This window comes from Sarcophilus harrisii, chromosome 2, assembly GCF_902635505.1.
Source record: "Sarcophilus harrisii chromosome 2, mSarHar1.11, whole genome shotgun sequence".
Lineage (NCBI taxonomy): Eukaryota > Metazoa > Chordata > Mammalia > Dasyuromorphia > Dasyuridae > Sarcophilus > Sarcophilus harrisii.
In genome coordinates this window covers 482,924,814-482,939,896 of record NC_045427.1, presented here as the reverse complement: position 1 = coordinate 482,939,896, position 15,083 = coordinate 482,924,814, and the positions used below count along the sequence as shown (strand labels likewise).

Here is a 15,083-nt window from a genome sequence, read left to right as displayed (position 1 = left end):
CATACAGAAGAATCCTTCAAGTGCTTATTAATTATTTCAGACACAGTTCTGAAGCAAGCTTAAACAGCTGATTTTCAACTCACTTCAACTCGATTTAACAAATATTTGGATTAAGCGCTGTAGATACCAACATAAAATGAGAAGTTCTTTCCCTCCAGGAGCCCAAATTCTACTTGGTGCGATTGAAGGGAGGGACACTATATGTAACCAGTTAAGCATAATGCAAAATAGGAAGTGATGGAGTTGATAGGGGAACACAAACAATGGGTTCTACAAATTATGTGAAAAAGGAGAGAGCATTTTAGCTTGGTCAGGATGGAGAAAGGAGGGAAATCAGGGAAGTTTACAAGACATGGCCTCTGACCGGAGTCTTGAGGGGCAGTAAGAATTCTATAAGGTGGAGGTGAGGAGGGAGTGCATTCCAGGCACGGCAAATGGCCTGTGCCAATGCAGGGAGGTAGGAGATAGATGAAAAATAGAATGCATAACCGCCAATGACATGAAATAGTGACAGAAGCTAGACAGCAGAGTGGCCATGAAAGTGAAGGAGCCAATATGGCACAAGATCTATTAGCAATATAATTAACAGAACGTGGTAACGTTTAACAGAACGGTTATAGAGAAAGAGAAGAAAGAGAAATGACTACAAGCAAAGGAGGTAACTTCACATGCCTATTTAATATATTAAGAAACTGAGGCATGCAGAGCCTAAGTACTTTACCACTGCTCACTCGACAAGACAAGTGGCTGAGCCCAGGAATAGGACACCAAACCTGCTATAAACACTCAGCTTATGAACTTGGACGACTGGGTACAAGAGGATGCTGATGAATAAAAATAGAGAAGTTTAGAAATGGTAGAAGTTGAGGCCAGGTGATAGCTTCAGTTTTGAACATGTTGAACTTGAGGTTGGAGTATATCCAGATTAAGTTCACCAGGAGGCTGGAGATAAAGGACTGGGTTTAGGAGAGAGGTGGGTACTGGATATATAAACTTGGGTGTCATCTGCATAGAGGTGATAAGTGAAGTATTAGAAGCTGAGGAGATCATCAAAAGAGAAGAGTGTGGAAGAGGAAAGAGCCTTGAGTAATGAATCAGCAAAGACTAAGAAGGCTCAGTCAGGTAAGCAGGCAGAGGTCCAAAAGAAAGCTGCATAAGGAATTCCAAGGGAGGAGAAAATATACAGGCAGAAAGAACTGAGAAAAAGCCATCTGACTTAGCACTGAAGGCATCACTTAAATTCTGAGCAGAAAGTTTTAGTATTAGGTCATAAGGTCTTGAGGAGTGAGAGGTGAGTGAAGAAGTAGATGTAACCAGTGTAGACAACATTTTCTACCATTTTGGTCAATAGTTTGAAGAGATGGATTGTCAAGAGGAGATCAGAGCAGAGAAGGAATCATTAGATAAGAATAAAGATTTGAAAAAGAGAATGATTAAGGAAGTGGGTTGTACAAGGGTACAAGAAGAGAGAAATTAACTTTGGCAACAACAGCCACTTTGCACTTAAACCAGAACAAGGGGAGAGCACTGGTGAAGAGGAGGTGTGGTGAGAAGATGAAGGAATTCTCACTAAAGGAGGAGGGAGAGGAGGTGGGGATGGTTTATAAAGTCTGGGACATTTCTTATAGGAAATGTTTACTGACAAAGTCAATCAGAGAAGAGTAAAAAGTGCCGAGTAACAGGGTCCAGTTAAGATTAGAGAACCCAAATTGGTTGCAGATGTAGAAAGTTCAGTTTCATGACTTTCTCCAGTATTAAGTTGCTCAGGAATAAGAGTGGGAAGGCAACATGGGGGGAGTAACCTAGGATTGAAGATTAGCAGGTTATAAAATAGCCAAAGGATAAAGGGACAAGAGATTCAATGGGGGGAAAGATAATATACCTTGTTGAACAGCTTAACTATAAGGTTAAGACTTTAGGAAGGCAAGAGAATGAGTCTAGAAGAGGGTTGACAAATTAGAGAAGTAAGGAGGGATCAGAGGTTGAAGAGAAGACACATGGCAGATTTATGAGTGAGGCAGTAGGACAGGTTAGAAAGGCAGGAAACATGATAGAACAGTGAAAGTTAAATGTTCAAGGTACATCAAGAAGGAGGATGGGGTTGGGACAGAAAGGCTAGGAGCCAGAGATGAACTCATCAAGAAAGAAGAGAAGAGGGGCAGCTAGGGGTGCAGAGGATAGAGGACCTGCCCTGAAGTCAGGAGGACCTGTATTTGACAAATCTGTTCTCAGACACAACACTTCTTAGCTGTGTGACCCTGGGCAAGTCACTGAACCCCAATTGCCTCAGCAAAAAAAAAAAAAAAAAGGGAAGAGTGACCCGGAAGTTGATGGAAGATAGAAATAAGGATCCAGAGACAGTGTAATATAGAAAGATGGAGTGAATTCAAAGGGATTGGTGGCTGAGTAATGATGGCAAAAGGAAGTTCTGAAAGTGTCAGTGGGCAACAAGGAGCACACTCCTTCTTCCTCCTTTCCTTGAGTACAGGGAAGCTCGAGAAGCATAATCAACATTGGAGAAGGTGGCAAAGCAGAGGATAATAGTAACTAGTATTTATATTGTGCTTTAAGATCTGCATAGCTGTGTATGTTATCTCATTTGATACTCACAATCCTGTGAAGACTACGCTATTATTATTATCTCCAATCTACAGAGGAGGAAATCAGAGTTTAAGTGACTTGCCTTGGGCCCAAAGTTAAAAAGCATCTTAGCTACGAAATTAAACCAGGTCTTCCTGATTTCAAGTTTAGTTCTCTTGCTTGCTGTACTACTTCAGATAGCTGGGTTTCCAAAAATGCCAGAAGAGTGAAAGAGAAACAGATCCAAGAGGAAGGGAAATTTTAATGGAGGTGGGGGAACAGCATATTCCAGGACAACAGTGAAAGAGTGGGTAGAAAAAGAGAGGGATTGGGGAGAGCTAAATTGTGTAAGGATACTGAGTAATAACAAGAGAAGGTTTTTGTTCTGGTAGATAAAACTTGGATTGAGCAGCAAGAGGTATGGCTTGGCCAACTGTAGGACAATGGAGACACCAAGGATGGAAAAGCTCGGTATCGGCTTCAATCTTGATATGAAGGAATCTCCTGCCTCCAGTGAACCCCAGAAGAAGCCCTTCAGCTGATTAACATAAGGGGTGCCATTGGTGTGGGTGGTAATGGTAGCCTCAGCAGGTACTCTTCAACTACTTTCCCTGTCAAACTGGCCTTTTTACTCTTCCTTGAGCTCTTACTCCTTGCACTTCCTCGGACACTAAGGCACACATGAACCCAGAGTAAGGAACCTAAATATCTAGCAAATTTCTGTACAATATCATTATACTGAAAAGTCTGCCATAACAAACACATTTCCAAACTCAGATTAGGGTTTCATTCAAGTTCCACATCCTTGACCTTCAGGAATCCTGCCTACATTCCCTGCTCTTTTCTCCAGAGGACCGATGAATTAGAAGGAGGGTAGAGGGACATGAACACTTTGATAAGAAAAAACAGAAAAAAATTAAACAAAAAAGTGACAATAGTCATGGGCTCATTTTGTTCAATGGCAAACTGTGCTCTTTAATAGACCCTAATTGATGGCACCATTTTGGGATTGTCTTTTGCCTTTCTTTGAAACTCCAAAACCTGGCACAGTCCTGGCACACAATAGGTATTTAATAAATGCCTGCTGACTCAATTTGGCCACTGTGTTATAGCACATAATGTGATCCTGAGGACTAAGAAAAGCAAGCCACTCTAGTATCTTTGCTAAGAAAACTTCAAATGGGGGCATGAAGAGTTGGACATGATTGAGCTGACTGAATAACAACAACAAAGAAAAAGAAGCTTGTGGAAAGGGCAGAATTTTAATAGTTCTAAGTTTAATTTCAAGGTCTTTACTTCAAATCATTTTAGTGCTGAGGATTTCTTTTGTTGTTAATAATAGTTTTATTTTCAAAACACATGCAAAAAGTTTTCAACATTCACCCTTGCAAAACCTTGTATTCCAAGCTTTTCTCCCTCCTTTTCCCCAATCCCCTCCCCTAGACAGCAAGCAATCCAATATAAGTTAAACATGTACAATTCTTCTATACATATTTCCACATATATCATGCCGCACGAGAAAAATCAGATCAAAAAAAAAAGAGAGAAAGAAAAAAGCAAGCAAACAACAACAAAAAAGGTGCAAATATATGTTGTAATCCATATTCAGTCCTGACAATTTTCCTTCTGAATGGAGATGGCTCTCCATCACAACTTGAGGATTCCTTTTTTTTTTTTTTTTTTTTTAATATTTTACTTTCTTTTTTATTTTCAGAATACATACAAGATAGTTTTCAACATTCACCCTTACAAAACCTTTTGTTCCAAATTTTCTCCCTCCCTCCTCTCCACCCCCTCCCCCTAAACAGCAAGTAAGAGAATTTCTTTTTTTAATGACAACAGTACCATCCAGACCACAATAGTCACGTTCTACCATTGCATGGGTGTGAAGTACTCTCTCAGTTTTCAAGTGGGTTAAAGTTGCTTTTTGTTTGTTTGTTTTTTAATAGTCTAAAGAACTTGAGGGATTCAGCCTGGTATCCTGTAAACTCCCAGACATAATACAGAAGTGATGTTCAGTTTACAGATGTCTGGAAAGCAGCATGTGGTTGTGAGAACTCCTACTCAACTAGGAATTGAGATATTTGGACTCTAGTCCATGCCTAGTCAATGACTAGCTGTAAGACCTTAGTTCAGTCCTTCACTTTCCTTAGGGACTGAATTAAGATAGTCTTCAAGCTTTAAAGATAGTCTTTAGGGTTTAAAATGCTATGATACCAGCTGCAGGCTTAGGAGATTCAAAGAATGAATTGTTTTTTAGATTATGTATAAAGTCAAGTCCAGAATAGAACCAAATATAGTGTTTGGACATTGGGGTAAAGATTAAAATACATTATTTCATAAATATTTTTTAACCTAATAAAAGTTTTTTTTTTTAAATTCACACGTGCTTCCTATCTCATTTTTTTTTTCATTTTTTTAAACTCAAAAATTTGGTTTTATTATCAACTGTGTTGTATTTTAAGCCTTGAGTTAAGATTGAAAATAAAATGTCCAGAGAGCAGTTGGATCAGCCTGTTCCCTGATGTTCACTGGCTGAAGGCCTCATGGGAGGTCAGTGGTGGAAATCACTAGATTTTTGATGTAATCTTGAATTTGGACCCTATGTTTGGCTGTTAGCAATAAAAATGAGTCCTCTTGAAGATATCTTAGGGTACCTCTGATAAGCAAGGCTTTCTGCTGAGCTTGGTTGTGGGGTAGGTAAGTCAAGCACCATGTAAACATTAAGATGAAAGCTTTTAATGTGCCAATTGGGTGATCATATGGGAAAGAAAAAAAAAAAAGACATTCTTAAAGTTGAAAAGAAGAGCAGGAGGCTCTTGCTGCTGTTCTATGTTGGAAGATAGCATGGAGGTTGCTATTCCACAGTGTCATATTAATTTCAAGACAAAATGTCACAGAGAGGAGGAGACAAAGTCAGCTTCTAATTTCAGTATGAAATCATTTCAGAGGGAGCTCCAAAAAGATTTAGGTCTATGGATCATAGACCTTAAGTTGGAAGTTGCTCTTTAGAAGTCATGTAAGTCCAATCCCTTCAAACTACTGATAAGGAAACTGGGGCCCAAGGAGGTTAAGAGACAACACAGTTAGTTATCCCAAAGGTAGGACTGAAGCTGAGGCCTCTGACTGGAGCTAGTTCTGTGCTTTCTGCATCAAGGTAGAGATCTTTCCTTTGGTTTTTAGAATAAATAGGCAGATGCTCCTCCTATTGGTTCTGGTTTCTGGTTCTAGCTGTGTGATGTTGGGAAAGTCACTTCACTTTTCATAGATGTGAGTTTTCCTTATCTCTACAAGGAAAGGTTTGGATTAATGAGCCTCCAGATCTCGTCAAAGTCTGAAGTGTCTTGGTGACCTTAAGTTCAGGTGTAGATAGAAGCAGAGGTACAATGAGCTAAGGTTTTGCCTTCTCTCCAATCCTTATTTCAGTCCTCTAGCTCCTCTTAAAGCTGGTGTGGGCATCAACAGGAAATAAACAGGAGTCATTTTTTTGATTCATGGCCCTAGCACTTAACACAGTGCCTGGCAAGTAGTCAGTACTTAATACATGCTCATTTATTCATCCATATTTTGGAAGGACTAAAAAATTTACAAATGGATCATCATACCATAGGGCCTAAAGTCGGATTGTTCATGAATAGGCAGCTGATTTAAATGGGTTTAGGTGGTCTGTCTGCTCATGGTAAGCATTTAGAAACCAATCAAAATAGTTACAGCATTAAATAGGTTTCATATCAAAGGAATCAGAGATGAGAAGCCTGTTATGGTGAGCTTGTCTGTGAGATAAGTTTTATCTCATTACTTTTCCAACTTTCTAACAAACTCAATTGGATTCTGGGTAGCTGTAAATGACATCACCTTGTTCTCTTTCTCCCACCCACTCTAGGCTTCCCAATTTGGCCATGAGAATGAACACTTGCTTTTCAACTGCAGAGCGAGTTAAACTGAAAGGAAAATCAGTTGCTTTGAAGTTTGTGGCTCTCTCCAATTAATGTAAAAGGCAATGGAGGTAGAGAGGTCTAGGTGGAATTGAGAAATGGGGGTGGAAAGGTGGGAACACTGCCACCCCCCAAAAAACAAAACAAAGCACTGGTTAGAGTCAGAAAACTTGAGTTTTTATCCTGACTGTGTCACAAACGAGGCAAGTCATTTAGTACATTCTGGGCTTAACTGATATTCTGTTAAAGGAAGGAACTGAACCAAAGTCTCTTTCCAGTTTTCCAAGCTTTTGTGATTCTTTGATCTTCCTATGGATGATTATCTTTCCTTGGGTCCTTCACAATTAGCTGAAGTCTATAGAAGCCTTTCTGACTAATGATTTCAGATGTATTAATAAAAAAATACAGAAAATTACAAAGGAAACCAAAAATGAGTTAAAGAAAGATGGAAGTCGTTTTTTAGCCCTTCATCCAAGTTCACGGAGCCCTGCTACTGATCCTCTGGTCTCTCGCCATGCAACAGCCACAAAAAGTATTTCTAATTCTGAGGAACCATGGCATCCTTAAATCAATGCAGAATTATCTTGCCTCTCTGAACTATGGGAGAGGGAGCTCCAAGATCTTGCAGTCCTGACACTGGGATGGTAGTATCTATGTCAGAGGGATGGTACATTAATACTTTTTGATGATGACTGTCAAGTCCCTACTAGACAGCTGGATGGCACAGTAGATAAAGCAATGGATCTGGAATCAGGGATAGCTGAGTTCAAATCTAGTCTAGCCTCATTTTCTTCAACCAATATCTTTACGATTAAGGATCAAATTGAGATGTTTGTACAGTTTAACAGAGTGTCTGGCACAAGTAGATGCTTATTGATGCTTGTTCCATTTCCCTTCTCTGCAGATTTGACAGCCAAAGAGCAAATACTATTAAGATAGTCTGAGTTTTTCTGATCAAGTGTTTAATAAACTGCCCCCAAGAGCAGTCAAGCAAGAGGAAAAGAGGGTTCTCAGAACCACAGGCAACAGAATGTTTAAAGCCAAGTGAACAAGTGAAAACACAGATGTAAGAGGCAAGGAAGATGGGGGATATAAATCCAGTTTGGAGTGACTGATTTGAGTTTAAAAAAATGAATTTGGCTTTCCTTAATCTAGGCCTGGCTGAGCTATAAGGCAGGTGCATCAAGCTACCCTGGGAAAAGATGTAGAACCTTTTGACATAGCTGATAAGTTTCTGTTCCCTGTTTAAAAAAAAAATAAAAAAAGGGAGGGGGGAGAGTTAGTAGTAGTAGTAAATGGTGTGCATTACAGGAGCCTAAAAGAAAAGTAAAACCCCAAAGCTAAAGTAACTTTGAAGACTCTTAAAAATATTTGTTGGTGAAAGTTGATGCTATTAACTCAGCAATAGTTAACTCCCTTCTGCCAGATCCTACCTAGGAAGAAATGGAAAATTCAGCATGCATTTCTTTCCTGCCCCTTCCCTCTGCAACAGCTGGAGATCCTGGATGAAGATTACTAAGGGTGGGGCTGGGGAGAGGCTTTTGGAAAGGCAGGGTATGAACTCAGCTGTTCTCTTCCTGTAAGGTCAGGGACTTGAGCTAAAAGCAGACTCCCCATCCCTTAATAGTCTGAAATCTCCGTGCTGAGGACAGAGTGAGTTGTCTTATCCCCAGGGATGCTGCATACCTTCCCTCAGCTTGGTCCAAAGCAGGGAGAGGAGGTGGGGAACAGGGGCAAAGGGTTTTCTCTTTGCACGGGCTGGTTCTCTCCTTAATGCAGGCCTCTGGGTGGCCTTGTTGCTCCTGAGTCACTCAGAAGTACTGTTAAAATGAGCAAAAACCAGCTGTGCTGGCTTCCCAATTGGAGGAACTGAGAAAGTTGCTGTGCAACAAGAGAAATGAGTGTGGGGACCAGTCCCAACTGCTGCATGTGTGCTCTCTCCCAATTCAAATAAGGAGACAAGCAGAGGGGAGATAAGGATAAAATAAAAGAGCCAAAAAAAGCAGAGAACCACAAAACAGCAGCAGAAAAATGGTTAGGGAAGAGACCTGCTGCTCTGTATTGGCTTTTGGGACCAAGTCAATGCATTAGCAGCATCTGCAGCTGGAAAGCTAGTCAGGGAGGGCTGAGAACTCTGGCTTGGAACCCAGGGAAGCCCGATTTCTAGTTCCAACTCTGATCTGTTGTGTGACTTAGGACACATTACCCTTGTCTCCATCCTCAGTCTCCTCATCTGTAAAACAAGGGGATTAAATTACCTTTCAGTTCTGAATGTCCTAAATGAATGCCAAGACTTAGAGGACTAAATGGAAGAAGCTTCCTGTCAGCATCACCACAGGCTGAGGGCCCACACGGTCTGCAAGGCAACTGTTTTAAATGTCCACTTTGGAGGGAATTAAACAGAATGAGAGACCTGGGGGCCAGAGATTAATTTTGGTTTGGCCCGCTGCCTCCTCCCTTCCAAAAAGTCTCTCTTTGCAGCTGGTCATTGAGGGTCGAAAACAATGCTGAGAATCTCCGGCCAGGACTGTGGTATGGATGGGTTTCTATTTTTAAGGAGACATCAGCTCGAACAATAGAGCAACTGCAGCCTGAGTGGTCCGAGGCCCCAGAGCTTGACCTCCTGTGGCATTCTGGAAAGTCTCAAAAGCCAGATTGCAGGAGATGTCAAAGGAAAGAAATTGGTTCAGACAATCTAAGAGCCTGGGACCAGGTGACTTCACTAGTCTTGTGGCCATCTTTGTCTAAAAGCCCTTAATAAACAACTATATTTGCATATATAGCTATTAAGTGAATAAACTTGACCCTCACTACCAAGAATTTATATTAGCTGACAAAAGGAAAGACATTAGCCCAAGAGGCATTTGCTGCAGTCTCTATGGTTAATCAGGGGAGGCTTCACCAAGTTCAGTGTTTAGGAGCTGCTTGAATATTTTTTTGTTGTTCTGTCATGTCTAACTCTAAATGACCCAATTTGTTTTTGTTTTGTCTTTTCCTGGCAAAGATACTAGAGTAGTTTGCCACTTCCTTCTCCAGCTCATCTTACAGATGAGGAAACTGAGGCAAACAGGATGAAGTGACTTGTCCATAGTCATACATGTGTCTGATGCTGAATTTAAACTCCTGACTCAAAGGATGGCTCTCTATCCACTGCACCATGTACAAAGATGTATAAAGCTTGATCTAGTTAGAACAATGATGATAGCTCCCTTCCTTTAAGGTGGAATGACATTTTGGGGCAAGTGGAGGCAGAAGACTTGAGTTCAGTCCCCACCTCATTCACTCACTATCTTTGTGTGACCCTAGATAAAGATCTTAATTGAACCTCAGTTTCCTCATCTATAAAATGGGGTTCATTAACAGTATCTATCTCACAAGGATATTAGGAGGATCAAATGAGATAAATGAAAAAAGATATTCTACAAAAGGTGCCAGATAAATGCCAGCTATTATGATCATCATGAACAGATTTGAGCAATGCTAGTTAATTTACATTCTGTGTTCCCCAAAGTAAAAAGTTCACAAAAGATCCTTTATCTAGGATTGAGTTAAATAAACATCTACAGTGGTTCAGTACCCATAAGTGGGTGGTCATGGAGGAGATGGGGACTGACTGCCAGGTGGAAAATGGGACTCACCTACATATTTGCTATTTACATTTAGTTATCTTTCATAATATTAACAATTTCCCCCCCATTTATCCTAAAGACAGTTTGTTGGAATTATGTGTTTGCTTAATGTCTCCCTCTGTTAGGTTGTGAGATTCTTGAGGGCAGGGACTGCCTTTTGCCTCTTTCTGTATTTCCAAGGCTTAGTGTAGTGCCCAGCATATAGTGGTGCTTAGTATTTACTGTAACAACAATTTCAAGTTGTGAAATTTAATATAGTATCTGGCACAAAGTAAGGGCTTTATAACTGTTTGGTGATTGATTAGTGAGTTTCTCTAAAGCTAAATTGGTCCCTAGACAGCACAAATGTCAATAATTAAGTCCATCAATGAAGCATTTTCCTAATAAACTTCTATTTACTCTTCACATTTACCCTGCATATATTTATACACATTCTTGTGTCTCCCATTAGAATGTAAGCATCTTGATAAGAGGGACTATTGGGGCAGTTCGGTGGTGCAGGAGATGGCACCAGTCCTGAAGTCAGGAGGACCTGAGTTCAAATCTGACCTCAGACACTTAACACTTCCTAGCTGTGTGACCCTGGGCAAGTCATTTAACCCCAAGTGCCTTGGCAACAAAAAAACCAACCAAACCAAAAAAAAAAATCCAATAACAAAAAGAATAGGAACTAATTCACCCTTTGTATCTCTATCTGCATCACCTTGCTGGAGTAGACCATCACATAAAAACAGGTGAGTGATTAAGAACACATTTGTGTAGAGGAAAAAACTCTCAGGAAGGAGGAAATTCCAAAAGGAAGCACGGAGGTTGGAAGCAGAACAAATACTTGAAAGGTGAGAACTATTTTGGGTCTCCTAGGGATTGCAGATAAAGAAATGGAAACTGAGTTAATGTGTTACCAGATATATAATAAAGCAGCTGCCTCTATAAGGCACTGAGACTAGACAGGACCTCATAGCTCTCTTTGGAGCCTCATAAAACAAGAAAATATTCAAGTGCATTTTTCCTCTTCTCCAGACTGGGAGCCAAGAGATTAAGAGAGTCTCTCTATTATATATGGACACCTGTCCTGGAAAAATGAGAGTGAGCTAGACTCACTTCGTATATCACTATGCTGCCATCTGAGACAACCCACTCAAAGTGGTACAGCTTTAAAAAAAAAAAAAAAAAAATCAAGCATTTACATCATTGTGGCAAAGTAGTTCAAGGCACTTCCCAGATCTTAAAACACCTCCCTTCCCCCAATCTCCATCTTGAACTATACAGTTAAGATAAACCAAATAATTGTTCAAAAGTACCTATCCAGCCAGAACTTGTAACTGTGTCAGACATATTGGATTAGGCCTACCTGTGAGAGTGGATTAAATGTGCTTCAATAACATTTAGAACTACCCTCAATCACAAATAGCAAGTAGGATTCCAGGTGACAGGCCATTTCCCTCAAGTCAGAAAAGTAGCTTTTTCCTATGTAGGATTTTACTGATTCCTTCTTCCTGGTCATCTATAACACCCCCCCCTCCCCCAACCATTCAGAGGTACTACTGGCCCAGATAATAATAATAATTATAGCTAACATGTATATGATGCTTACAATATGCCAAATCCTGTGCTAAACTTTTTAACTATCTCATTTGTCCTCACAGATACCTTTGAGAATGCTGCTGTGATCACCCCCATTTTACAGATGAGGAAACTGGGGTAAATAGAAATACTGACTTGACCAGGGTTACCCTGCTAGTAAATATCTGGGACTGGATTTGAACACAGGCCTTCTCGATTCTTACCTCTCTTTCACTCCTTCCTATTCCCAAGCATCCTGAGGATTGTATTCTAGGAGTGAATGTGGTTAAGCCCTCGGAGGTAGGATCCTCTATTCTTCTCCTACCCCCATAGCATCATTCTTATCAATCCCCAAAAAAGAAACACCCCAGTGGTACATTCTTTTAGTGCTCCCTGGCTTGGCAGCAAGTAGATCAGGAATTATCTGTGAGAGTACAGATGATAGGGCCCTGTGGGGAGGTGTCACATGCCCCCGAGGTGGAGGATTAACACAAAGAATGTGAGGTCAGGGGTTGGGCCAAAGCAGCTTCTATTTATAAAAAAGATCTTTGGAGGGTGTGCGGTGGGGGGGAGGGGGTATGAGGGGTAAGCGAACAAATGGGCAAGTAGCCTGGCTTAAGCCCTTGGTTCTTTTTTTTCCCCCCCTTTTATTTTTAAAAAAAATTGCTCCCACAAAAACGCACAATGAAAGGCCTTTTCACTACATAGGTTAGAGACAGGGGCTATGTTTTGTAAGGTGGAACATGTCCAAACCTGAAGATGAAACATCTGTCCCTCTAGCTAATATCATAAACAATCCACTTCAGCACTTGCATATGAGTATAAAGAAATGGGATAATTCTTCAAAACAAAATAAGAAAAAAGTGACAGGCTTCAAATTCTAAATTCCTAAAAAGAAGCTGGCTTCCTAATGAAAACAAAAGGATGGAGAGTCCCTAAACCATGGGTTATCAAAGATGACAGATAATCAACCACAAACACATACGACTTTGGTGACAACTGGTGTAGGGAGGGAAGCGGAAGGAAGCCTTCTGAAACTCAAGGATGCCAGGCTAGGGTGCATAAAACTCCTACTCTCTTTATCAAGTCAGATTGTTCTTATTGAAATTTCATTACATTCCATCTCCTCTGCTGAGTTGAAAGAATCAAGATGATAGCATTGGCTGCAAGGTGACCATTTAATGTCATGTAACATTTTTATTCACATACTTTAAAACAGTTTTCCACCAACATGTAAGACACTCATAGATTTCTTTTTCTCTAGTCTAATGGCACAACCTTCTCAGACTGAATGCCCACAGGGAATCTTCTTCACCCCTTCCCCTTTGGCATCTCTTGCCACTCTTACCCATCCCCTCCCCACAAGAATTCTGGAGGAGTCTGATAAAACAACACATGTGTAAGAGCCTGGGAAACTGAAATTAAAATATTCAGGCCTGCCTGAAAAATATTATAGTGTGAGAAACAAACTCTTCCATAAAAATAAAATTATGATCCAAGACACCATCAGATACAATTCTACACAAATAGACTGTTCAAAGAATCATTGATAGGTCAGGAAAAGGACTTAAAAGATCATATTCATGCTTGCACAGAACTTCCTCTGAGGGTTAAGAAAGGACTACTCTTACTACCTTTGTCTATTTCCTCAGTTCTGTAGAAAGGGTAGTTAATGTACGTGAAATCGCCTAGTATTCTCAATTCTAGTTTCTCTATCCAAGGACACCAATCTGGCACAATGGTCCTCGAGGTTTGCTAAGAGTAGCTACCAAGGTCAATGAAATCATGGAGATAAATGCTGGCTTTTCAATTAACTGGTTCCTCCAAGTTGAAGAAAAGATAGGAATGGAAACACACAGTGTCCCAGATCCTGCCTGAGCCCAGTGGAGATTGCTGGAGGTCAATAGTATAATACAAATGAGCCACAGTCTTTTTTCAAAAAGTAACATAAATGAATCAATGAAGCAATTTAATTCTTCATGTTCCCCCAACTTGACACAAATCTCTGGGGAATGAATGACTGACCATCTAAAAATGGGACTCAGCTATTACATGTTTGTTAGGGATGTCAATAGCAGGAAAGAAAAAACTAAGGAGTCTGACATAGGAGGAAGGAGATATGGAGTCTGGAGGGGGATCACCATCCCTTATGGAACTCTCTCTAAGGATTTCAAATACATAAACCAAGAAAGAAGCAAAGCACTAGTAGGATATTAATATAATGTTTCACCAAGGAGAGGCAGATGAACTAAGTGTTTGCTCCTCACCTAACTTTATTTAAAGATACTGCTACATCTGCATTAGTCCTGATGTTTATTTTTAGTTGAAAGTGAGTTTCTCCTTCTTTCTTTTCTTTTCTTTTTTTTTGCTGAGGCAATTGGGGTTGAATGACTTTCCCAGGGTCACACAGCTAGGAAGTGTTAAGTGTCTGAGGCCACATTTGAATGCAGATCCTCCTGACTTCAGGGCTGCTGCTCTATCCACTGCGCCAACTAGCTGCCGTCAGTTTCTCCTTTTTCCAACATGATGGTACCATGGGTGCACTTGGGAGGGCACATGTTCTGATCATCCCTCAAGTTGACCTCAGGCTGCGTGAATTTCTCCAGTCCAGCAGAAATCTTTTTCCCCTGACTAGAGACTGTAAATAACCCTCACACATTCTGTGCAGAAAGAGGCCAAATAGTTTAATAGAGAAAAAAAAAATAAAAAATAAGCATTCAGCATCTTCAGTTTAAAAAAAGGGAGAGCATGTGCCCTTTACACAGTTGGTACAAGACTTGTGTCTGAGAAGGTGAGTGAGCATGCAGTCAGTCCCAGGAACAGAAAAAACGCCAGGATCCCTTCAGCTTCTCCATCCACCAAACCCTGGGGTTGACCTGCAAGGACGCAGTAGAACAAAGCAGTGACTCCCATGTGGCCTACAGAGGGTTTATAAAACACTGACGACTTGTCTTTCTGGCACAGGACTACGCATTTGGAAATGTTCCTGTGATTTTGTACAGGAGTAGCAATAGAGATCTTCCAGGAAAACCACAGAGTTTGGGAAGTGCATGCTGTACCACAGGTCATCCACATTACCCTGCTACCAATGGACAGCAAATATCTTTTAAGCATATATATATATATATATATATATATATATATATATATATATATATGAGACTGAGAAACTGACCTTTGAAGTCCTTACTTGCAAATTCTATACTATAAGAGAAAGGACAGTCTTCCTTCCCTTTTATCTATCACATGTGGAAAGAACAGCACTAGCATCTAACTCAACATGTTAACATAAAGCATGATCACCAACAACAGATGTAAAACCCAAAACTGCTATCTAAACTTGAGGCCTCTATGAAAATCTATAGAAAAATAAAAC

The 15,083-nt window shown here is 40.4% G+C and overlaps 1 protein-coding gene across 4 annotated transcripts in view; it reads right to left on the bottom strand.

Annotated features, from left to right (window-relative positions):
• Window positions 1–12,873: 12,873 nt before the first annotated feature.
• Window positions 12,874–15,083, bottom strand: part of NUP214 (nucleoporin 214) — a 97,456-nt gene continuing 95,246 nt past the window's right edge. For all 4 annotated transcript variants that reach the window (XM_031954852.1, XM_031954853.1, XM_031954854.1 and 1 more), the window contains one exon: window positions 12,874–14,583. In XM_031954852.1, coding sequence (XP_031810712.1) covers window positions 14,550–14,583 — 34 coding nt within the window. In that variant the 3' untranslated portion in view covers window positions 12,874–14,549. The remainder of the gene's footprint in view (window positions 14,584–15,083) is intronic.